General features: G+C 42.3%; 2 protein-coding genes; one reads left to right on the top strand and one right to left on the bottom strand.

Annotated features, from left to right (window-relative positions):
* Positions 1–18,569: 18,569 nt before the first annotated feature.
* GSTUM_00010874001 (uncharacterized protein) lies at positions 18,570–20,532 on the bottom strand. XM_002841555.2 has 3 exons: positions 20,443–20,532; positions 19,479–20,388; positions 18,570–19,426 (listed from the first exon to the last, which is right to left on the bottom strand). The coding sequence occupies exons 1-3, from the start codon at positions 20,488–20,490 to the stop codon at positions 18,636–18,638; spliced, it is 1,749 nt and encodes a 582-aa protein (XP_002841601.1). The 5' UTR covers positions 20,491–20,532; the 3' UTR covers positions 18,570–18,635.
* Positions 20,533–21,150: 618 nt separating this feature from the next.
* On the top strand, positions 21,151–24,452 carry GSTUM_00010876001 (uncharacterized protein). XM_002841556.2 has 11 exons: positions 21,151–21,445; positions 21,507–21,560; positions 21,615–21,938; positions 21,998–22,141; positions 22,200–22,244; positions 22,320–22,459; positions 22,504–22,771; positions 22,897–23,024; positions 23,084–23,282; positions 23,334–23,390; positions 23,508–24,452. Exons 1-11 carry the CDS (start codon positions 21,371–21,373, stop codon positions 23,742–23,744), a joined length of 1,671 nt encoding a protein of 556 aa, XP_002841602.1. The 5' UTR covers positions 21,151–21,370; the 3' UTR covers positions 23,745–24,452.
* The last annotated feature ends 92 nt before the right edge of the window (positions 24,453–24,544 follow it).

Raw genomic sequence — 24,544 nt, forward strand, 5'->3', positions numbered from 1 at the left:
ATTAAGTGAGCATTCTACATCCAGTAAGCTATCTGTTGGGAACAATCACTATGATGAGACAATGAGTAATAGTTTGAGTAATAGTTTGTACAGGTAAGGATGATGTTACTGGAACGAGTTTGTTTAGCATATATTTTGGGCTTGTCCCCTAGCCGAGTAGTGGATCGATTCAAGAATCTTCAACATGTGTGTGGCAACTTAGATCTGACTTTGCTTTCTCTCTCTTCTCCCTTCGTGCTATATTCCGTAATCCTATATCCCAAAAATTTCATCCCGTTTCCTTCTTCAAGAAGTGCCCCACTCCTCTCCATTCTTAGATTCTTCTTTCATCTTCACATTTATGGATGTCGACGACTCAATAAAGTTTGCTCGAACACATAATTCCTAACGGAGGTAACTATTGGCAGCGACAAAAGTAAGCCCAAATCGCTTCAGACATCCTAGTCCTGAGATTGGGTGGCAAGGGAAAATTAAGGCTAAATTAGAGAATATACTATTATAATATTATTATGGGCTACGAACATCCCGCGCACAAGTCAAGTCCAGGGACATCACCTTGAAGGGTTATTCTTCTACAAGAAGAGTCTCGGGGTCAACGTCCTGCTGCCTCTACGACCTGCTTGCTAGGGGCTCTAGCGAGGGTAACAAAACTCTCTTCCCTGTCGACCTAACAAAATAATATTATAATAGAACTGCAAGTGTGAAAATCGAGTGAGATGAAGTGTCGCTGGGAGTAATTGAAATGCAGGGCTGTGCTGACCATGGTCATAAGCGTCCTGTATTCCGAATTCAGCTCTGCCGATAAAATGGCCACCCCGCCGCACTTTATCTCCTTTACCTTTCCTAGTTGCCCCTTACTCAAACCCGCAGCTCTCCCCTTGTCTCGGAACACCAGCTGGCAGGGAGCTCCATTCCCCGTCCAGCCCAGGCGATTAACTCTCACACAGCGGAGCCTTCCACCAATTCCAGACTTCGTTGGGGTAAACCGAGCTCTTCGCTGGGTTGGGTCGGGTTCGTTGGGTAGGATGGAAAAGCGGTCTTCATTGGGTCGGGTCGGTACTGGGAGGAGGAGGAGTGTTAAGCCCAGGTTGCCCAGCGCATCCGACAGGTCATTCAGCACGTGTAGAGTTGCTGGAGCCGAAGGGACTGGGGAGGAGAACTGTTTTAGGTAACACACAGTAGTGGACTTGGCCACCGCAACTTGTATTTAACAGTGCTGGGATTCTCCCATTCTCTCTGAGTCTTTCTTGAGCATGTACATAGAATTGAACGATCATCACACACAGTTCCCTTAGAACACAAGATCGACTTCTGCGCCACAGTTGTGCTTCTTCCACCACCGGTTTTCCCTGCGCACGACTAGTCTTCCATTTGAGTGTTGCTATCATTAATAATAGGGTGCGCGCAATGTCTGGCCGATATTATCAATTGACTGAGTATCACAATCCATCACTCGAGTAGTCTGTTAAACATAATTGGATGATAATATCGAGAAGGCTGCGAGACACAAGTGTGCCGGACACAAGTCTTAGTTACTATATTCTCTCCAAGTGGGATAAGAAGGTCCCTTAAATACATAAAAAACTCATATATTTCATGCTATGACATGTAAACATCTCTGAGAGGGTTCCTTATGCACTTAAGGGACCCGTTTATCCCATCTAGAGAGAGAGTCACAACAAGACCTGTTTCCGATATAATCCGGTTCTTCCTATTTTCCAATATTACAATGGACCTAGGTCGAGAGTAAGCAGACCCCACCGGACCAAACTTAACGAATCATAACCTCAATCAGACTAAACTAATATCCAGAGGAAGAAAGGAAAAAGGGAAAAGTAGATGTGGATAGGAAGGTCAATTCAAAATCCAAATGAGCTCATTTTGCCATACTGCTTATAATGAGTTTCGGACGCTGAGGAGAACGTCCCGACCACCCTTTGTGAGATATTAATGAGTCTGAGCGATAGAAACAGAATAAAAGTTAATTTTTGACTACATGGACTCTCAAGAGTTTATATCTTCAATTCAGGAGGAAGAAAGAGAACACGAACAAGAAACAACAATACAAAAAAGGAAAGGTTTGGCAACCTAATCTGAGAAGCGAAGAGAAACAAAACGAAATGAACGAATATGGAACGAAAAAATGGGGCATACCAAAGTTGAATAATGTATGGAATGGACGTTGAGAGTAATATGACAAATGAAGAGGAAAGATAAACGAGACAAGGAAAGTAATGAGTGGTGTAAGAAGCACTTTGCATACAAATGAGACAAGCTCTGTACGGTGGATAAGCACTAAGTGTTGTAAGATTGGAAGAAAGGAAGGCTGAAGTATACCCTCCCCGGCCGAGTTGAGGTGAGACATCCACATAATATGGTGGTAATTTCTAGTCAATTACAAGTTAATACAGAGAAATACAATTTTTTAAAAAATTTTTTATATCAAGATTTAGTTGTGTTTTAAGACTAGTTAGGGTACATGGGTCATGTCAGCTGTTAGTATGTAGACCTATACCTCCACCGCTGTTCATGTCTTAGCAGTTAGAAGAAAAACCCTCCTACCAAAGTAAGTGGGTAAAAAAAAGCTCCTGCAAGCAGCAACCCACAATGCATACTACCAGAAAACTACATACAAGTAATCAATAACAAGGATATCCTCCACCCTAACAGATGATACTCTTAGGAATACCGAAATCCGATACATAGGAATCACTCTAAGTAGGATAACCTCACCCAAAATTAGAATCACTGGTCTCCAACACCCCTGTCCAGCCCCCTTGTGGGGCCTGCACATCATCATACTTATCAATCTCAATTGAGTCCTGTGACTATAATGCCACAGAATTGAAGGTATAGGAATAACACTGTATCTGTTGCCGCTGTCTGTCTGACGAGATCTTCTTTGCAGGATATATAAGAAAGGACCTTCGGCTAGTCAGAAAGGTGGAATGGAGTAAGTCTGTGAACTACTCAGAGAGTTACTAGGCTTCAAAGATGTCATATTAGTGACATGTGCCATAAGTAACGGGATGTCTTCGCTGGAAGAGATGATATTGAATAGTAAAGAATCTTAATGAGAGATCAATACATTCACATCCACAATACAATAACCAGAAGAGTCTAGAACTCTCAGGGACACTACCATAGAAGTCAATAGACTCCACAGAGTGTTACAACTAGGTTTTGGAACACAATGTAGCTGAGAGGATGACTTCCAATATTACAACAGCCATTGAAACCCAGTTACCCAGAGCAACTAAGGGTTGCTGACTGAGGCAATATTTGTCAATTTAATGGGGTGGCTTTCTGCAAATTAGTAGGCAGTCCTCCAGAAAATATCTATCTGTTTGGTAAGGAGTTATGAAGGTTTAAAGTCAGGTGACCTAAAAAGGTTGTGATTACGACTACTTTTGCAGATGCAACCTGCAGATGAAACTGATCATTTCATTAATGACAGAGACAATTAGGACCAACTCAGTTTGACTTGAGAACTAGACCACAAGTCTAAAGACTCTAATAATCAGATAACTACTATTGGAAACAGCATGGTTCCTAGTTAGTTATATTGTAATTGCTAAAGAGAGTTTAGTAATTTTTAGGATCCTCAGGTGCTTGCACCTTTTAAGAATACCTGACATTGCGAGTTATAATCAGAAAGGTACATAGTTGTATAATAAATAGATGTAGTCTGTACACACTCAGACACAGAATATAAATATTGAAGTGCCTCCCAAGCTTTATACATCATAAGGCAATGGAGAAGAGACCTTAACAATATAATATTGTTTTGACAATTCTATCTTACTTTATCAAATTTACTTTCCTCTTAGTAGTCATAAATGAAATAAGTGAATTCGAGTCTTCCTAGACAATCTCTGTCTACAAAAACGAATCATGGTTGGCCTAGACAATTCTGAGGTCTATCAGATTGCCTTCCCCTAATAGATATTACTCAAAATACATGAAAGAAAAACCCCAGAACAAAGAAAAACCCATAACCCATAACCCAAGGATCTAAGTCCGAACCTATATGGCTTAGATGACTGGATTTATATAGCTACAGAAAACATCAAGAGATGATCCTGAGTATGAAATTGGATATATATATCTGTGGGCATATAGTCCAGTAGCCAGAGTGAGAGGAAACTAGGAAGTAAGGAGGAAACTGCCTACAAGACGACATAATAAGCACATAGTAGTGCAAAGAAACCCAGGCCATCCTCCAACAAGGGCTGGGATGAAGGGTGCAAGGCATAGAGATGAGGAAAAATGGTTAGTAGGATGCTAGCCATCAGTAGGGTGCCAGACAGGAGGTGATGATAGTGTTTAGCAGTTGAGTATGTGCCAGCTAGAAGCAAAATGTAGGGGTAGTAAGATACCAGCTGATCAAAACTCAGGAGAGGAGAGGAGGAGTAGACCTAAATACTAAAACAACTAGTGGAAATGTATAGATGTCTTAACTAGGTAGCCTCATTAAGTTCCCAATGCCCCGAGGTGTATTCCTGTGTCTCTCATAGAATCTTTTATTTTAGGAAAAATAATAGCTCTTAGTGAATGGAATACCATCACCTGTAGAGAGTAGAGAGGAGGTGTGTGGTAAAATCAACTGTGTAGCTTATTGAGGAGACCAAAGCAACTCCAAGGAGAAGCAGAAGGAATTTATTGTAACCACATACTACAAACCGTGTTTCCAGCAGTCTGTTGAAGGGAAAATGCAAAAGCCTGTCTATGCTGATACTAAGTGAGACTAGAGCAAAAGTGGAGCAGGAATAAAAACCAATATCATGAGATATTGGATGAAAGGGAGGAAGATTTCAAGAGAGAAGACCTCAGGAGAGAAGACAACAGAAGCATCTTAAAGCTATGGCAGGATAAGAAGTAATAGCCTAATCCCCCTCATAAGAGAAGGACCAGGCTCAAGAAGTCATGAAAAAGGTTTGGATATTAAGGTCTTGCCAAATATGAAATAAATTCCAGCCATCAGAGGTGTAGTTGTATTAGGCAGAGACAATCTGTATAAACTCAGACTCATCTAAGTCAACCTAGATTCATTTAGTAGACAGAGATTTTGTCTAGGGAGGCTTAAAGAGTTCCTCATTTCATTTGTAACTACTAAGAGCAAGGTAAAGTAGAATAGAGTTGGAAGAACAATATTATATTGTTAAAGTCTCTTCTCTGTTACTTGATAATATCTAAAAGCTTGGGAGGCGCTTCGATATTTATATTCTGTGTCTGAGAGTTTATAGAATACATCTATCTCTCATACAAATTATGTACCTCTTTAACTATAATTCATGATGTCAGGTATTCACTAAAAGTGCGAATACTGGGAGACCCCGAAAACTATCATACCTTCTTCAGTAATTACTATTTTGCTAATTAGGAACCATGCTGTTTCCAATAGTAATAGTTCGACCTTTGAAGCTATTAGACTTATGGCCTAGTTCTCAAGTCAAACTGTATTAGCTCTAATTGTCTCCCCTATTGATAAAAGGTTCTGCTTCATCCGAATGTCACATTTTCAGTAGTAGCAGTAAATGCAACCCTCCTAAGTCGCTGAGTTAAAACCTCTATAACTCCTAATCCAACTAATGGATATTCTCCAAATAACTCTCTCCTAATTCGCATGAAGCTATTCTACTGGATTGGCAGATATTTCCTCAGTTGTTAACTCCTGGTTGTTATAAGTAACAGGGCTTTAGTTGTTATTAGGTTTTAGGGATAATTCCCACAACAATAACTTATTCCTTGACCTAGTTATAACACTCTATAAAGTCAATTAATTTTTTGGTTATATCTCCTAGGAGTTCTAGGCTCTTCTAAATATTATAGGGTAGATGAAAATGTATTGGTTCTTCATGAAGAACCTCTAACATTCAATATAATATCTTTATGCAAAAATGTCCTATTACCTATGGCCTACACCAAAGATATCCAATCTTTGAAGCCTAGTAACTCTCTGAGTAGTTAACAGATTTACTACAATCTATTTCTCAGACCTGGCTCAAGGTTGCTTCTCATATATTCTGCCAACAGGTTCTGATCAGATGGACGGTAGCAACATATATGGAGTTATTCTGACACCTTCAATTCTGTGACATTATAGTCACAGGATACAACTAGGATAGATATGTATAGTAATGTGCAGGCTGTGTAAGGGGGCTAGAGAGGGGTGTTAGAAACCAGAGACTTTGATTCTGAGTATGGTTACCCTACTTAGAGTGGTTCCTAGCTATCAGATTCTAGTACTTCTAACAAGTGGAAACAGTCAATACTAGAGTAACATAGTTGATAATCATAAATGATAGAAGAAGAAAATAGTATGTAGTTTGTTCTCCTACAGGATCTGGCCAGCCATTATTACATATGCAGATAACCTAGAATCTAGCTATTGAAATTATTATTCCTGTTATAAAGTATTATCTTTTCAAGAGTTTTATAAAATAATTAATATTCCTAATCAATTATAGTCTGAGAAAGAGCTTCTATAACTCCACAAGTATGTACTTTTCATACTCTCCTCCTGTACTACCATCTTTTACAAATCTTAATATTGAAATATTCTCCAGTCTATATTCTCCAATATGTTTAATCTCATTTAAAGAGGACTTAGACAGCTAATCAAGAGTGACAATTCCATAGTATTGTCACTTATTGTTGTTATTACAAACTTGATTACGACAAGTAGAATATTTCATACATTGATAATGTTTCATATATTTTGGATATGTCGTACTGTATGAGGAGAAATCAGTCATATATATAACTTATACATATGAGTTATACAAGTTATATATATGCAACAGATAGCACTGTTGACATATAGGAGTCAGCTGATAGATTTCAAATAACTCATACTTGTAAGTCATAAGATATGGTAACAAGGAAGTATGAGTCACATCACAGTTGGAGCTTGAAGTAATGCCTTTATAAGATGGGTCAGGGATTCTGTATAGTTAGCATTTTTTGTCACTCTTATTTTACTCCAAATTAGTTTGACAATACTATAGTCAACAATTATGGACTATCCACCCCCCCTATCCACTCCATTGATGGTTCCTACCTACTAGTACTGTTTCTCTTCACTAGCCTCTTTCATTTTTGTCTTACTTGTTGTCTATCTGCTTAATGAGTATGTTATCTATACCTAACCCAGTAGTCCTATCTTACTTGGATAATTTACTCAGTTTTGACAGAGTTGACTTTCTCTTTTTGTTTCCTGTAGGCACTGGCAGTGGTGAACATCTTCCTCCCTACTTGCACAATCCCTGTTGAGGAATGCCTCTGCTATCAACTTTGTGGTCTATCTCACAGTGAGATTCAACCATACCCTTCTTGTTATTTGGATCATGTTACAGTCACCTTCCTGGCCTTGCTATTCTGAATCCTTACAGCCAATGCGATTCCTTCTACTAAGTAACACAATCTGTCTGAGAACTAGGTACTATTTAAGAGACACACAATATGGCAAGGATTTGGTTTTTATGGTCAGATTTACTCTGGAGTCTCTGGCCCTCCCTCCACATCCCCACTTTGATTTTCTCAACTTCCACCCTACTGCGTTCCCTTCTTTGGCTGGTACCATACTACCTCCTCCCTCTACCTTGTAGTATTTTAGGATTTCAGCCTGCTTACTGCCTATAGTCGATCTTTGACTGACATCCTACTGCTCGGTAGCACCTCCTCTACTAAAGCATTCCCTCTTTGGATCTGGCACTATGACTTCTTTTCTCAGCTAGCGTACCTTAGTATTTTACTATTTACTGGGTTCAGCAGGCTAGGGGCAGTGGCCTTTAGACCTGTCACCGGCTGCTGACTTCAGAGGCGGATTTACATACAGCAATTTGGCAATAGTGAGATGAGGTTTACCTTCTTTTATGATTTCTATAGTTTATGGGTAGAGTTTTTCCTTTTACTTTCATATCTAGTTTATTTGGTTTCCTTTCTGTTGACTATATCTAGTTAGTGGAAGTGTTTTCTCTCAGGTGAGGATTCTTCTTGGATATTTGGCTGGCTTTTAGGTGTGACCCGATTGCATTCTAGTTATGAGGTCTGTTGACCAGGCACCTGAGTTGATCATCCTTAGAGTGTGTACGGTTAGGCCTATACCAGAGAGACTTGGGAGCATGGGTTTTCACTTGGTCTGGAGTAGATATGACTTTATTTACACCATATTTAATACGACATGAGTTTTCTTGTATCTTAAACAATGAATAATATATCAATCAGAAAAAAAATACAAACGATCCTGTGTATTTAGCAAACTTTCTCATTCCTATTTTCCTCCCCCTTGTTTGATAACACTACAGTCAACTATTGTGAATCATTCACACTCTCCTGTATCTTTTTAATAGTTCCTGCTAGAGGTACTATTTTCTCTTCTCCAGCCTCTCCCTCTTTTGCTTTACTTACCTTTTATCTGCTTGATGGAACAGTTATCTGGGCCCTGACCAGTTATCCTGTTTTAATTAGAGGGCTCGCTTAGCTATAGGCTCAGTCAGCTTCCTCTCTTTGCCTCCGGTCAGTACTGGCAGGGTGGATATCTTGTACCTCACTTGCATGATCCGGGTTGGGGAATTTGCTGGCTAGTATCTTCAGAGGCTATCTCGTAGTGAGGTTCTATCATACTCTCCTAGTCATTCAGATCAAGTTGCAGTCACATTTCTCCCCTCGCTCTTCGGACCTCTTAACACTGATGGGATTACTTCCAAAAAGTAACACTATCTCTCAGAGAACAAGGAACAAAATAAGTGATGCAGTAATAAGGCATGGCTTCAGCTTTTATGATTGGGTTTGCACAGAGGCCTCTGGTCCTCCCTCTACTTTATCACATTGATTACATTGGGTCACACCCTACTGCCTCCCCTCATCTTGCTGGGACTCTACTACCCCCTTTGTCTACTATGTAGTGTTCTGGGTCCTTAGCCTACTACCTATGTATAGTTGATCATTTGCTAGCACCTCACTACTGGGTGGTATCTCCTCTACCGAATATACATGTTTTAGGTCTGGCACTGTGCCCTCTGTTCTCAGTTAACAGACTATAGTCTTGTTCTATCTTCTTGGTTCAGCTAGCTGGAAGCATTGGCCTTTAGTTCTTTTACTGGCTACTTACTTTAGAGGTGGTTTTTATATATGGTAGTCTGGCAATAGTGGGCTAAGGTTGAAATTATTTTTTTTAAGGTTTTTTGTAGTTTATGTTTAGAGTTTTTCCTTATGCTTTCCTGCCTAGCTGGTTAGAATTTCTATCTGTTGGCTATATGTAGTTAGTGGAAGAGGCTTTTCTATCAGGTAAGAAATCTTCTTAGGTTGTTGATTAGCTTCTAAGCAAGACACTTTTACATTTAAGTCATAAGGTCTACAAACAGAATACCTGAGTTGATTGATATCTCTATTTTCACTAATATTTGTAACAGAATAATGCCTTTCAGAATTTACTAGAATTGGAAAGTAGATTAATAATTTTGTAGATAATAGAGAGAGTATTAGAGAATGTTTAGATATTGTAAAGCAGTAGAAAAAGCATTATCTTACCATGAAATATTGCATACCTGGTACTTTTGTACAGCTTCTGAGGCTACTCAGATACTCTCTCCATTCTGACTGATACTCATTCATGAGTTTGTATCAGGAAACAAGTTGTAATTAGCAGAGCTACCAGAGGTTACCTATATAGACTACTGGAAAGTTTCCCAGTATTTTACTGTCTTGATAAGGGAGATGCTCAGGTAGATTTAAAATATACTACAACTAATATGATAATAATATTATCATAGCTTCAAATTAGTTTCTATCACCCTGTATGCTATCCTCTTATCTGATAATACATTATATTTTAAAAGAACTATGGTTAGGAGTACTGAAATCTGATACCTAGGAACCATCCTAAGCAGGGTAATCCCACTCGGAATCCAAATCCATGTTCTCCAACACTCTCCTCCAGCACCTTTACAGGGCCCGCATATCATCATACATAAATATGTCTGTTAGCTTAATTAGAACATCATGTAATGCCTCTGTAGAGATCACGTGTTCAACTCCGGTTGTCGTCAAAGTTATTTCTGGTATTGAGTTATTTTCTACCAATACTACTAGCAACTACAAGGCTGCCTGCATGACAATGAAGAATCTCTGACCAAAGGGTTAAGATTCTATCCTATAGAAGTGCTTCTCCTCAACACAAAGAAAGTAACGGAATAGAAACCTGTCAGTTAGATTAGCAGATATGAAGCTTTGAAGTCAGTGACTGAAGAAGGTTGTAGACAGAACTTTGCAGTATTGCCGACTGAGGAATTATCTACCAATCTGGTAGAATGGCTACCTACATATTAATAGCAAGTCATCTGGAAGATATCTGTGGGATGGATCCGGAGTTATAGAAATATAAAATCAGTGAGCTAGGAATGTTGAATTTACAACTACCTCTGCAGATACAAACCCACAGATGAAACTGATTATTTTATCAATAAGCAGGACTATTGGGGCTAATCTAGTTTTACAAGAGAACTTGGCTATAAGTCTAAAGACTTGGAAGAACGGATAATTATTGTTGGAAACAGCATAATTCCTAATTTGTTAGGAATACAGGGATCTGATACCTAGGAGTCACTCTAAGTAGAGTAACCTCACCTGGAATCGGAAACTCGGGTCTCCAACACCCCCCTCCAGCCCCCTTACGGGATCTGCACATCATCATACATATCAAGCTCAGTTGCCTCCTGTAACTACAATATTACAGAATTGAAGGTGTCAGAATAATACTGTATATGTCACTGCCATCTGTCTGATTGGGTCTTGTTTACGGGATATATGAGAGGGGACCTTCAGCTATATCTGAGAAATGGAACAGAGTAAGTCTATCAACCACTCAGAAGGTTTCTAGGCTTCAAAGATGTAATATCTTTAGCATGGGCCGTAAGTAATAGAATTTTTTCACACCAAGAAATGGTATTGAATAGTAAAGAATCTCAGCGAGAGACCAATACATTCACATCCATCCTACAATATCTGCAAGAGTTTAAAACTCCAAGAGATACTACCATAAAAGCCTTTGGACTTCATGGAGTATCACAACTAGGTTTCAGAATACGTTGCAGTGACGAGAATAACTTCCAATACTCTAATAGTAATTGCAACCCAGTTACCCAAAGCAACCAAGAGTTGCCGATAGAGGAAATATTTGTCAATCTGGTAGAATTGCTTTCTGCAAATCAGCAGAAAGTCCTCCGAAAGATATCTATTGGTTGGTTAAGGAGTTATAAAAGTTTAAAGTCAGGCGACCAAAGAGGGTTGTAATTACAACTACTTTTACAGATGCAATCTACAGATGAAACTGATCTTTTCATTAATGACGAAGACAATTGGAACTAACTCAGTTTGACTAGAGAACTAGGCTACAAGTTTAAAGACTCTAATGATCAGATAACTGCTATTGGGAACAGTATGGTCCTGAGTTAGTTAGTTATATCAAAATTGCCAACGAGGGCGTGGTAATTTTCAGGATCTCCAGGTGTTTGCATGTTTCAAGAATACCCAACCTTGCGAGTTATAATCAGAGAGATACATAGTTGTATGATAAATAAATGTAGTCCGTGAACACTCAGATGTAGAATATAAATATCGAAATACCTCTCAAGTTTTAGATATCATCAAGCAATGGAGAAGAGACCTTAACAATATAATATTACTTTACAATTCTATATTACTTTACCAAGTTTACTTGGCTCTTAGTAGTCATAAACGAAACAAGTAAACTCGAGCCTTCCTAGACAATCTCAGTCTACAGAAACAAATTTTGATTGGCCTAGACAATTCTGAAGTCTATTAGATTGTCTCTGCCTAATAGAATTAGCAAAATAGTAATTACTGAAGAGGATGTGGTGGTTTCCAGGGTCTCCAGATATTCACATCTTCGAAGAATACCTGATGTAGTGAGTTATAACCAGAAAGATACATAGTTTGTATAATAGATAGATGTAGTCCACGAACAGTCAGACGCGGAATATAAATATTGAGGTGCCTCTCCAGCTTTCAAACATCATCAAGCAACAGAGAAGAGAACTTTATAATATAATATTGTTCTTATTATTTCTATTCTACTTTACCTACTTCACTTTACTCTTTGCAGTCATAAACAAAACGAGTATATTTTGAGCCTTCTTACAAAATCTCTGTCTACAAAAAAAAATTAAACTTTGGTTAAACTCAACAACTCTGAGTCTATACAGGTTGTCTCTACCTAATAGCTATTTTTCGATATTGTTGATAGTACATGTCATATCTTATATCAAGATAGGACTTTCACTACTGCTTTATAATTTTTAGAAAATTTCTAATATCTTCTATATTATCTATAGACGTATTAATTTGTTTTCAAATTATGAGAGGTTTTGAAAGACATATACTGTATGAGATAGTGGTAAAGGTAAATACTTTTATAATAGAAAAAGTGTTGGATAAAACATTTTGATCTAGTACCCTAAATTGATACAGAATCAGAAAATATTTTGAAAAATTCTAAACCATACTGAGAAAAGTTCAATGATATGCTTAAATGTATTGTCCAATTATGTAAGTTTTTATTGTAGTGGTGACTAGTCATTGCAATCAACTTTGTACTCTAGCATTTTTGGAGAGGATGCTTAGTAAGCACTTTATAAAGACTTCTGACTAGGGACTGTACTACATTTTAATATTTTTCTAGTGAATTGTATGCTTATATTTATTAATTCTGCCATAGTAGAATATATTTTTCTACTATTATTTTGTTAACTAAACTCAATCTACATTTTATCTGTAAATACAATTATTATAATAGAATCTTGCTATTTTTTAATATTGTATCTAACTTAAGATTAGTTCTGACTTACATAGGACTTTGCCTGGTAGTATATATGTTTTCTTTGTAATTAGACTTGTCTGGTTAGTTAGGATTCACCTGTTCTCTTATTTGTACTATACTAGTTATACTACTACTCATTTAGGTATCTCCTACTGCTTCTATTACTACCAGATTACTATATTAGTAGTAGCTACTTGTTATCTTATTTGGATTCCATTACTTGTTTAATTAGTTATATCCTATTATCTTAAGTTATTTACCTTTAGACTCTACTGTATCTTACCTATTACTACTATGTAGTACTATTATATGTTTTTCTTATACATGATATTAATATTATAATTTTGTATTTTCAAAATTACCAGCTAACAAACTGCAGGATTTGAGCCTTTTCTCATACTCAATAGTGCTCCAAAGACCATCTCTATTGGGCAATCTCTCTATCATTACCCCTCATATAAAGTAATAGCTGCTTGTGAGAAATGAGCATAGCTGACCAACCTTGAGACTGTCCATTGAGGACATTACTGTATAGAGAAAATATAAGATGAAAAACGTGGGAGAAACAAAGTGTTAGAGGGAGAGCAGGTCTGGGTTCATAACCTGTTAAAAATTGGAAAATAGGAAGGACTGAAATATAGCGGAAACAACTCTTGTTATGACCCTCTCTCTAATTGGGAAAAAACGGGTCCCTTAAATGCCCTCTCAGAGATGTCATACTACGACATATAGACATCTCTGTGACGCAACCGGTGGCAGGCTGGATGACGATCTCCAACAAGGTCAATTTATTGGCACATGAGTGATAAGTTGTGATTAATTCTGAGACCAGATTTCAATACGAGACCCAAAAATAACGGATTTCCGTAAATCCCCAACCACTTGATTCCCCATTGGCGAACAGCCATTTTTTCGAGGTTAGGAGCAGAATCTCAACGTCTGGAATAGTTCGTGTGCGATCACGTGCTTTGTCCTGGCGGGCTGGGTCACGTCGGTGGGGAGTGGTCGGGGTTTCCCATGCTTGTGAGTGATAAACATATCATAGTGCTTCTATGCGCATTTACTCATCCCCCCTTTAACTACGAATCTGCCAGCGACATTCGTTGAATCAAAAAGGCGAGCACACCGAGACTCACTAATGAGGATCCGGGAAACAATACTTGAGTACCGGAGTTATCAGAGCGGGACATCTATAAAACTGAGATATTCAACTGTGTTAGTCGCCACCCACTCATTTCTAAGCCGTTTCCGGGATTGCCCAGCAGTATGGATGAGCGCCACAAGAATTACGGTCCCTCTGGCCCCGCGGTTTTAGGGGGGCGCTAGTTTGCGGAACGAACGGTGGCCCGGAAAAACGAGATAACATTTCGTTGTCATATACGGGCAGGTCGGACTCCATGTGGCTGCAGTGAACTACTACTTCTACCGAACACCGTAGGAAATTGTGTGGATCTGCCGGGGGGTGGGGGGCTAGGGCTGCGGGGGGAGGCCAGAAAAGACGACTTATTCGAAGCTATGAGGGGGATAGATACTTGTATGCGGAAGAAGTGTTTGACTTTTTAATTCTTTCCTTCTTCCCGCCGAACTTTTTGGTTCTAATTGGGCCATTAGTAGGCAGTGTGCTTCTTGACATGTTAGGGGTACTGGGGGCAATCATTTTGCCACTTCGCTATCATGCCGCGGACCCACTTGTAAACCCTCACACTTGTCGACGTTGACCGGTGATCCCAAATGGCCGGCCAGATCCATATTCTCGACTGGGGGAGGAGGATACTGCGGGTTCCGCCGCGCTTGCCACTTGGGATCAGTGATGCATGCACACGATCGCAGTTACCAATAAGCGCGGAAGGCCCCCGTGCGAGACCCCGCAATCTACGACATGCAGAGAACCCATCATGGAGCCCCCCCTCCCCCTTATTTCAACCCTACCTTTACAGCGAACAGACCGCCCAACAAAGAACTCTATGTAAGAAGGCGCACCTTGCCACGAGGAGAGAAGGGCGGTTGCTTTCCCTCATGGCCCCGTCGGGGTTAACACCCACCCATGTTTAACCATCTATCATAGAACCGACGTAGCGGACCCACCTGGTAACAGTAAGCGCTCATACTGGTACTTGCAAGAAAAGAAGTGGGGAAAAAAAGTCAGTGATCGGGTAGAAAACCCCGCCCAACTTTCCACGAATACCATAAATATCCCAATAATTTAGTCTTGTGCTGCGGTGTTGGTGTGGCCTCCACTGATGAGGTCTCGGATGTTATCTGGCTTTTTTCTTCCTCGTTCCCCTCGGGAGCGTTGAGTTGCTCAGCGCTTGCAGTCGTTTTTGCACTTTTTCCAGTGTATGTGGGAAACTTCCAGCGATTGGGGACAGGATTTGGACAGGATTTGGTTACTTGAGGTTCTACCGTATGAAAGAATTCTGTAGCATCTTCTTGTGGGGCTAACTTGGGGGTCAAGGACACGCCCTAAAGTTAATTTTGCTGTGGTGTCGGGGATCGCTTTTGGAGGGGCAGAAATTTCGCAATATCCAAGCCTTAAAGTTATCACCCAAATCCGCATAAAACCGAACCATCCTTTATAATAGTACAAGTAATCAAGTGCCAGCGGACCCCGCGGTATATCCCCACCTCCGCAACACCAAAAAAAAGAGTTCACTTGAAGCCTACCGATGGGAAGAGAAGTGTCTGTGTCGAAATCTCTAGAGTGGGGTTTAGCACCGCCTCGCTCGTGTACCTCTTCCTTCTTGGTCTTTAGCGTTGAATTATGGCTCAGAAAATGCGATTGCTTTGTCTAAGGCAGTATCGAGAATGAGTGTATTCTACTTGCCTTATCGATTCATCAATTTCGTATGATACACCGCGATCCTCCGGAATTTGGGTAGTTGGGGCAATACCGGTAGATTACCCTGCCTGAAGAGAAGAGAAAAAGATATCGTGCCGTGGGTTATTCTTAGGAAGGATAACATGGAGAAATGGGCGTGTATGTTTCCCAAGAGCGAATTTCAGAGGCATCTCCCGTGCGCCTCAGTTCACCTCTAAAACAGATGAATTTCCGCAGGGCTCTACCGGGAAGCGAAGGTAATGGACATGGGGGATGAAACACAAGATCTCGCACGAGTATGGAACACGATGGGGGTTTATGAACCAACTAGCACTTTTGCGCGCTACTGTTTTCAATGAGGGAACTCCCGCCTTAAAGCCTTTGTTATAAGTTAGCCCTTCACATTGGACTTCCGATTGCTAGCCCTGGTGAATAGCGGAGTATAGTACTCGTATCATTCCAGAGCCCATTCAGGACACCTCGGGCAGATCTTAAGCCTTGTGCTGCGGGTGGAACCGCGGCACAATACCGGTATCATACTCGAGTACTACCCGTTTTCAAAAGTATCCGGACGCCTTGGCGCCAATACTGCCTGTACTGGCGCCAAGGCGTCCGGATACTTTTGAAAACGGGTAGTACTCGTGCTGAGTGTCCCACACAACTCGTACATGCATCTTTCTGCAACGAAAACGCGGGGCGGGCGGGTTCGTAAAACGGGTAGCGGTATTTGTCGAGCCCGTGGCCATATTCCTGGATTAGGATTCCCGACAAGGCATGCCATTGTCGCCCCCTCTATCCTGGGCCCGGGTTAGACGCAGAAGCTCAAAAAAGCTCCAATTTGGGCGTCGGTACTTGTGCTGTACTCGTACGCAACTATTTTCCCGACAAATTGATGCGGGGTTAAAACCCTTTTTCCGAGGGAACTAACCAAGTTTGTTCTTAGGCCGTCTGAAACAGCTAGACTTGTTTCCAGGTGGGATAAGCCAAGATCAGGCAGTATATAGCTGTATGATACTTGGGTAGGTGACAGGATTTTCTGTTCTGCTCTGTTCAGCATTCAAATGACTCAGCACCCTTGGTGCGTTTAATCATTATCAACAAATGGCAAAGCGCAAATCGTTCCAGGATAATTCTACTATTTCAGACGACCCAAGGGATAATGAAATCTTTACCTACCCTACCGTGCCATTTTCCCATCTGGCATTTGCGCCCAGAATCGGAGGCAGGTTAGCCCTCGGGAGGTGCAGTTTGGGGCCTTCTCAACAACGCCATATCTTGCCCTGAGCCCACCATTCCAACAAGATTCCGTAGATCTCAGATACCGGTATTACAGTTAAACAGAGTTCTTCAATACCGTGTGATATCGCTTAAAGAAGTGGTTCTTGTGGAGCAGGAAAATAATTCTTAACTTGTCGCGATTCTCGTCTTTGAAAACCATTGGAGTCTTTAGCTGCCGATCCTAACAGACAGATGACCCGATACCGGTATTCATTACCTTGAGTATGATACTTCTCCACCAATGGGGTAAGGGCAAAAGAGGGGTGCAGTTCTATGTACGAGTAGTATCTACCTTCCCGAGCAGATACCGGTATGTGTTAATACAGTACTGTCATCTGGAAGGGGGGCGTGTGCCATTCGGATCGCTCGACAGGGTCCCCCCCCGCCTTAGCCCACAACCTCTAAATACCCTTTCCCCCTGCTTGCTAAGAGCAGACCGCCACCTCACCCGACAACCCTGGGAAGGAGTGCAGAGCTCTAGCGTGGGAGAAATAAAAAACATACAATGCAAAACACCTGAATGGGAGAAAGCATTACACTGGACAAAACAGCACCTGTATAGTGAGGCAGCCCTTCTGAGCCACCGCCAACGTTTGAGATCTAAAGTGCTTCTTTGCTAGTAAATTTAGATGGTACCGAATAACGTGGGTTATTTTTGTATCGGTAATTTTCAAGGCTCCCGAAAAACTTACTACGATGTTGTTCTCTGTTCTGGAGAACAGCGGATGAGGAACTGTTCGACACAAGTTTGACAATAGTCTCACGTGTCATATCCCGATCGGTCGATCCAACCCCTAAAAACCTGAAGGGTGAAGGCACAATATTGTACTCGTACCGGTATGCCATCTACCCCACAACAAGTGCAAAAACCACGAGCCTTCCCTTTCACCAAATTTGCCTTTATCGGCAGAGTCCACCAACCAAGCCCCAAAACTGCCAACGATCGATCCCACCTCTAACTGCGCAAATTGAACCACCCGAAAAAAAACAACAACCAGAAACCCGCCTCTTCCCTCCCGCTCCGCACAGATAGCACATCATACCCGCTCACTCGACGCGCTGTGTCACCCAATGGGACGATTTTTAATACTCGAGTACTGTACTGTATGTATGATGCTGTCCTTATTAATTAACCAACTACACCCGAGTACTGTATTCAATCACCCGACCATTCATTGATATGGGTGGCCTTAAGGTATTTTGGTGAGCGGGGTATTTTCATTTCGTTGGAGAACGGGAGGCCTAACATGGCTTGCTAACGAGCGGTTAGTATGTATCATACAAGTACCCTACAGTATGATACCAGGCGTGGTTGGTTGCTCGGGTACCGGTACTTGATCCGGGCGGTTTTTAGAGGGTGCACGTGGGCTGCCGGGTAAGCGTCTTGGCGGTGTTGGGAGGTGGGGCAAATTGTGATAAATTTGTGCGAACTGTTATCTAGGTATGATAGTTCTGTTTGTTTTGTTGTCGACAGCTATTGCTCTTGGGGCACAATGAAGGTATGAGAACTTTACCGGTGTGACTGTACTGGGAGATATGACAAAGACCCTTGAAATGCCACTTGTGGATCGTCCCAATTTCGGCTCTAAGGGCTTGACGACCAAAACTTTGCCTTGAAGTGGCTTGAAATCATAGATTTTACCGCAAAATAACTGAATAATGAGGAATAAACTAGGGTACATCATTGTCGTGATACAATCAATTTGGTGACTCCCTTTCCATTTTTTCGTGGCCAAGGTCTACATCCGCTGCTAGATCAGCCTCATGGTTCATCCCTCCTGTTGATTCTGGGGAGGTCGATTGCGTAGATATAACGTTTTGAGTGGCCGGCGCGCTAGGATCCGGAGAATTCCCACTCTCTTCCCCTTCTTGAGCCCCCCTCTCTCTTCCTTGAGCCCCCGTATCTCCTCCAAGAGCCTCCGTCCTTCCACTGCGCCCACTAGAACATTCCACCCCGGGTTCCATACCACCATTTGCCTCTTCGTTCGTTATATTTTTATCTGTTTGCTCGACACACTTATCACTATCCCTCGTCTCGACAGTCACCCAAGCCCGATGAATCACAATGCTTTCAGGTCGGTTCTCGCCCTCAACGAGCTCATAGCGGTAGACACAGGGAAAAACCGATAAGGAAACTCTACAATCGTCATCGCAGGTACCTGGATCGTCTTCCTCCAGTGACATATCTGTCCCAACATCTTCCATGGCGTACCGGGAAAACTGCTCCCCAGGAGCTATGGTAGCGAAACAGAACCAGTAGGGTTGTTGTGAAACTTCTACCGCTAGATTGGCCGCCCGTTCGACTATGGCTTGCAACTTTTGGTTGCGTTTGAAGACTTTGGATTCGTCCGACTCGGCCAATAGTTCTCCTAACCTCTCACAGAGCCCTTTGGACGAAATGCAAACTTTTTCATTTAGAACCCGTTTGAATTCCTCATCCTGGACAAATAAACTTATCGTTTGCAATAACCAAGGGCTCTTTTGGTTACCTTTCCTCAAGTCAGCATTTCTGGCCTCTTGAATAGGGGCCGACTTACCCACCAGTCTTTTTGATCCTTTCCTCAAAATGGAGGAACGACCCTGGCAATAAACCAAGTAGTGGAGGGTCGAAGATATGCTCTTTCAGCCAGTCAGCGAGCAGTCCAGAGACCACCCGGCGGCTTGCGGCGCGATCCTTGAATATCTCAGGTAGGTTGGACCCACTTGCGATTCCACCAATGGCACCCTGGAGATCCCTGATGACTACTGTAGGAACAAAGGTCTTTGAGTGATGGAAAAGGTGCGTAAACGACCAATTGCGTATGTGTTTTGCAAGACTTGCGAATTCTCTCGCAAAGTACTCATCGTCTCGGATTGCAGGGGTGTTGACTTGCTGGTTTTGTCGTGCAATCTCCCCTGTAATCTTATTGAGTTGCCCAATTCGTGTTTCCAATTCCTCGGTGATCTTGGCATTGTTATCCCTCAGGGCTTTTATCTCTCGTTCTTGCTTCTTGTTTGCCATAGTGATTCCCTCATTCTTCACACGAAGGTCATTGCACTGCGTATGGAGCTTGTCACGACGTTCAGAAATCTCTTTACACTTGTATCGATGTTGTTTTGCCGTGTCCTTAGCTGTACCGAGCTGTCCAAGTGCGTTCTGGTATTCCTTAGAGAGGGTAGACTTTTCGTGTTTTAAGTCCTGGAGTTTTCTTTCTAACTCCGAATTCGCGGCGTCGCAGTCCTTTAGGCGCTTCTCGAGTCCTCGAATACGGTCCTTGTTTTCGCGTTCTATGTTCTGGAGCTCTCTTTCTAGTTTGGAATTCGCAGTGTTGGATTCTCTTAGGAGTTGCTCGAGTTCTCTAATATAGCCCTTCTTTCCCCCCGCTTCCCGTACTCGTATAAAATCGCCGGGGTCTTCAATTTCATAGCCGGTCCTTCCACTCCCACCCCCGCTTATGGAGTGTCCCCCTCCCTGACTTGTCAGTTAGAATTAGAGTGTAAAATTCACTTGATCAGAGTATACTACCGTCATAAATCGTCCAGCCATTTCCATCACAAACCTGTGGAGTTGCATATTTGGAGCTTTAGAAGAATTATCTCGATTTGGCGTTTGTGTTGTTGGTGATGTGTGAAATGGGGAAGTGGTTCTTTTCAGAGGGTCCACGTAAATAGTTTAGGGTAGCGCACCATGTACTCGAGTATTACAAATATAACAACCAATGACGGCCTGTCCTATCGTACTTTCCGATGAAATGAGGAATGCCCGATTTCATCGAGTTCTCCGTGCTTTGTTCTGGGACTAGGGTGGACTTGAAACTTAAGGCTGCCATAGATGCACTTCTACCGGCAATGTCGGTGTCTGTACGGTACCGTACTCGAGTATGGATATTACCGGGACTGCACAAGTATGGTGCCAGATGCAGCCTAGTTTAGGCGCTTCAGTGGTAATGATACTGATAACTTTTGTCCAGTAAAACTTGTGCACAATCAAGTGAAACATGTGGCCGCACATTATGCATTAGCGAACTGCGATACGACCTACTACTCGTAGAGAAATCTATTTTACTATTGTCGGCCTGATTTTCCCGTCAACCATACTGAAAAGTACTCACCCCCATGCTGGCCTGTGTCCCATCATTCTGTATCTGGAATTTCTATATCTGGAATTGTGACGAGAGGCTGGCATAGCTCTGTCCCTCCCACCGGAGTCACGCTTATGCTGTCTCCTTTACCATATAAAGTGGTCTACGGAAAACCAATTGATAAAACCATCATCTGTTGTTTCACCCTCTCTTCCACCTCCGCCGTGTGGACTCTTGCCTGGAAACAGGTAATCTTTAATACTACATCCTTTTCTATCAAAACAGAGTCTGCCCAAGGCGAGCACTCCAAAACCAAACCTGACTCCTTAGACTTTCTGAAGCAAGCAAGGAGGGAGCCATCTGAACGATAGGATGAGCCAACTATCAGGTGTAAATTCGATCAAGATCGGGATAGACTTTGGAACGACATATTCTGGTATAGCTTGGGTATACAGACTACTTCCTTGGCCAGCGTGTGCTTTTCTAATCTTTGGAATTTATACCATAGGCCTACAGCTCTACTCCCGAGAAGGTCAATGTCGTTGGTAAATGGGTCGCTGGGGTAATTATGAATGTATAATCCTCCATTGGACTCCGAACCCTTACGTGTTTATAGAGAAGCAGGACATCTGGAAAGGCGCCTAGCGAGATAGCGTACACGTCGTCAGGTGTGAAATGGGGATTTGGAATTCCCATTAAAGAGCCAACGCTCACTTGGTTTAAGCTTCTCCTGGACCCTACCAAATATCCTCTCGCCAACTCCACCAATTCACCCTTGGCGAGGACAAAGCAGCTGATACCCCACGGGAAGAACCCAGTCGATGTTGTAGCCGATTACCTGTCTGAGTTATACAAGCACACCATCAATCATCTGGAGAAGACCCTTGGGAAAAGTACTGTTGAAGTCTCGCCCCTTGATTTTGTTCTCACGGTTCCTGCGGTAACTTGTCCATTGCCATTCATAACTTGTTGTTTCCGTCAAGCTTATCTATCCCGTAGGTATGGAGCGATGCAGCAAAGAACCTAACCCTCCAAGCGGCCGAGCTTGCAGGTTTCAGAAGAAAGAAATCCATTCGTTTAATATCAGAGCCAGAGGCAGCAGCAGTCTGTTGCTTGAAGGAAATGGAGCCCAAGAATCTCAATGTAAGCCTCACGTCAATATGCAAATGACTTTTGTTGGGCCAGTATCAAACTTTATTAGGTTGGCGATACGTTCGTGGTAGCGGATTGCGGGGGTGGGACAGTAGTAAGTGCCTAATATTTCGATTTCCCAGGTGGACCCCGAGGTTATCGCACGGGGTGCACGACTCACGGAAAGTAGGATGTCATATCTTATACCATCACAAGAAAATTTCCCAAGTTGGAGGTGGTAGAATGTGTTGAAGGGACCGGGGGGCTGTGTGGGTCAACAGTCCTGAACGAGCGTTTCGAAGAATTGGTCAGAGACCGTATCGGCGATAGGTCAGTATCAGAACCTTCTCCTCGTGAATCATGCGGGTAACAAGGTTTTCCAGATTTGATAAGATGAAGCACGAGGGAAGGGTGTACATGATGAAGGAGTTTAATGATTCTTTGAAACGAAACTTTACCGATTCTGAAGATGAGGATCTTTTCACATGCCCCGTACCCGGTATCGCAGATGACCCCACGGCAGGTATAGAGGCTGGGATGTTTATCATAGATCGGGACGACATGAGAAAGATATTCAATCCCGTAGTGCAGAAGGTTGCCCAATTGGTGCAGCAACAGGTCGACGAAGTCGAGAAATTGATGGTCGGAGATGAGACCCAGCTTTTTGTGGGCTATCGCAGCTAATACTTCACTTATAGGCAAACCCCCCACCACCAGTGCAGGGGTTATTTGCCGACACACATTCCTTGGGAAACTTTGCTCGCCAGACGCGCCAAGTCAAGGCCTTACTTCTGGTAGGGGGATTTGGTGAATCCGAATATCTGCGCAGCCGGCTCCAGGCCGAGATCAGGACAAGGAGCGGCAGTGAAATATCAATCCTGCAGCCGCCTAACGCGTAAGTTAACCTGAGGAGGTTTTGCCTTCGTCACACACCCCAATGCTAATACACAGTAGTTGGACCGCTGTTGTCCGAGGTGCGGTGATGCGCGGGCTGGAGGGAGAAATGGTACGCATTCGTAAGGTCGCTAGGAACTACGGCAACTCATGCAGCGTGCCATTCATGGAGGGGTACCATCCTAAGAGAGACGGTTATATCGACCCTCACGATGGAGAGTACATGTGCCGGAACCGGATGCGGTGGTACATCCGAAAGGTACAAACATATGCCACTGGTTATCCTTTCTGCTCTTGTGTTCTAATAGAGTTTAGGGCGAGGATGTCGAAGAGAGCGACCCGATTAGACATTCATTTTGTATCAATCGTAGTTCACTCGGCGAGGCCGACGATAGATTCACGATCCCACTTTTAGCAAACGACTCCTCAGACCCCCCCAGCACTAGCAAATCATCCGGTAAGTCATCCAAATCACATTTCATAGAAGTCTCCAATAATTCTGACTCTTCCTGCAGACGTAAACCCCGTCTGCACCCTCGAAGTGGATCCCAATGTCATCCCGAGGGAGAAATTTAAAAGGAAAATCGGAATCAATGGTCTGCCCTATTTTAAGCTTAATTTCGACCTTTTGATGAGCATTCAATCAGCATCGATATTGTTTGAATTTGATGTTGATGGAACCATATATCGGGATGTGAAGGCATTTTATCATTATGCCTAGGGAGGGGAGGTGGGATACTCCATTTTTATCTGTTTCCATTCAATACATGATATTTTTTGCGCATTATTAAGCTTGAAGTTGTGCGAACCTCCCCATCGCACGTATGAAAGGAACCGTATTTTCTTTGGCGTCGGGTATTGGATTGACTTGAAACGATTTATTATTCTGTGATCTTCTTGCATGTCCATTCGTGGCCAAAAGGGTACCGAAACACAGTACAGTACACGGGGGGAGTACTGTACGTGCTGCAGTCACGCAAAATACCCACCCATACTTTATTCAAAGTGTGGTACGGTTGAGAACGGAAGAATGCAGACCAAATCGCTGGTAGCGATGCTGCCGAATATTTTTTCCAAGCGCTAGGCACTCGCGCATGATACCAACACGCACTATTCAGCGAGGGTAATATGACTTTCAAATATGCATCGGGTGCCTATTTGATTATGACAGAATTTTTTGTAATAGTTACTGGCATGAGTTTTTGGAAACTCCATCGTGTCACTAGTTTAGTTATCTCGCTTGCTTTTCCTTTCTGTTATTGTTGCATTATGCAACACCGTTGTCGTTGACCTTTCCTTTTTGCTTATGATACCTCTACCGTACATCATGTATTGATTAAGTCCGCCTCCCAGAAGCATAATTAGATAGGGTCCTCAGGGATAGGTATAAGGAAGCAAGCAATACAACCTCAATCAAGAATTACAACAGCTTTTGTTGCAATATAGTGGTTCAGTACTTTTGTTCTGTTAGAAGGTTGTTGTGTTACCTGCTTCCTATGCTCTATGTGGAAAGGGAGATGT

The sequence above is a fragment of the Tuber melanosporum genome (assembly GCF_000151645.1).
Source record: "Tuber melanosporum whole genome shotgun sequence assembly, scaffold_76, strain Mel28".
Classification (NCBI taxonomy): Eukaryota; Fungi; Ascomycota; class Pezizomycetes; order Pezizales; family Tuberaceae; genus Tuber; species Tuber melanosporum.

What these genes read in the sequence shown, in the direction of transcription:
- GSTUM_00010874001 (XM_002841555.2), bottom strand. Translation starts at nt 20,490, where the DNA reads ATGCAACTCCACAGGTTTGTGATGGAAATGGCTGGACGATTTATGACG. An exon ending in TGGCTGGACGATTTATGACG is followed by an intron (nt 20,389 to 20,442) that starts GTAGTATACTCT and finishes CTGACAAGTCAG; the next exon opens with GGAGGGGGACACTCCATAAG. An exon ending in GGAAAGGATCAAAAAGACTG is followed by an intron (nt 19,427 to 19,478) that starts GTGGGTAAGTCG and finishes ACTTGAGGAAAG; the next exon opens with GTAACCAAAAGAGCCCTTGG.
- GSTUM_00010876001 (XM_002841556.2), top strand. Translation starts at nt 21,371, where the DNA reads ATGAGCCAACTATCAGGTGTAAATTCGATCAAGATCGGGATAGACTTT. An exon ending in CATATTCTGGTATAGCTTGG is followed by an intron (nt 21,446 to 21,506) that starts GTATACAGACTA and finishes TTTATACCATAG; the next exon opens with GCCTACAGCTCTACTCCCGA. An exon ending in TGGAGCCCAAGAATCTCAAT is followed by an intron (nt 22,142 to 22,199) that starts GTAAGCCTCACG and finishes AAACTTTATTAG; the next exon opens with GTTGGCGATACGTTCGTGGT.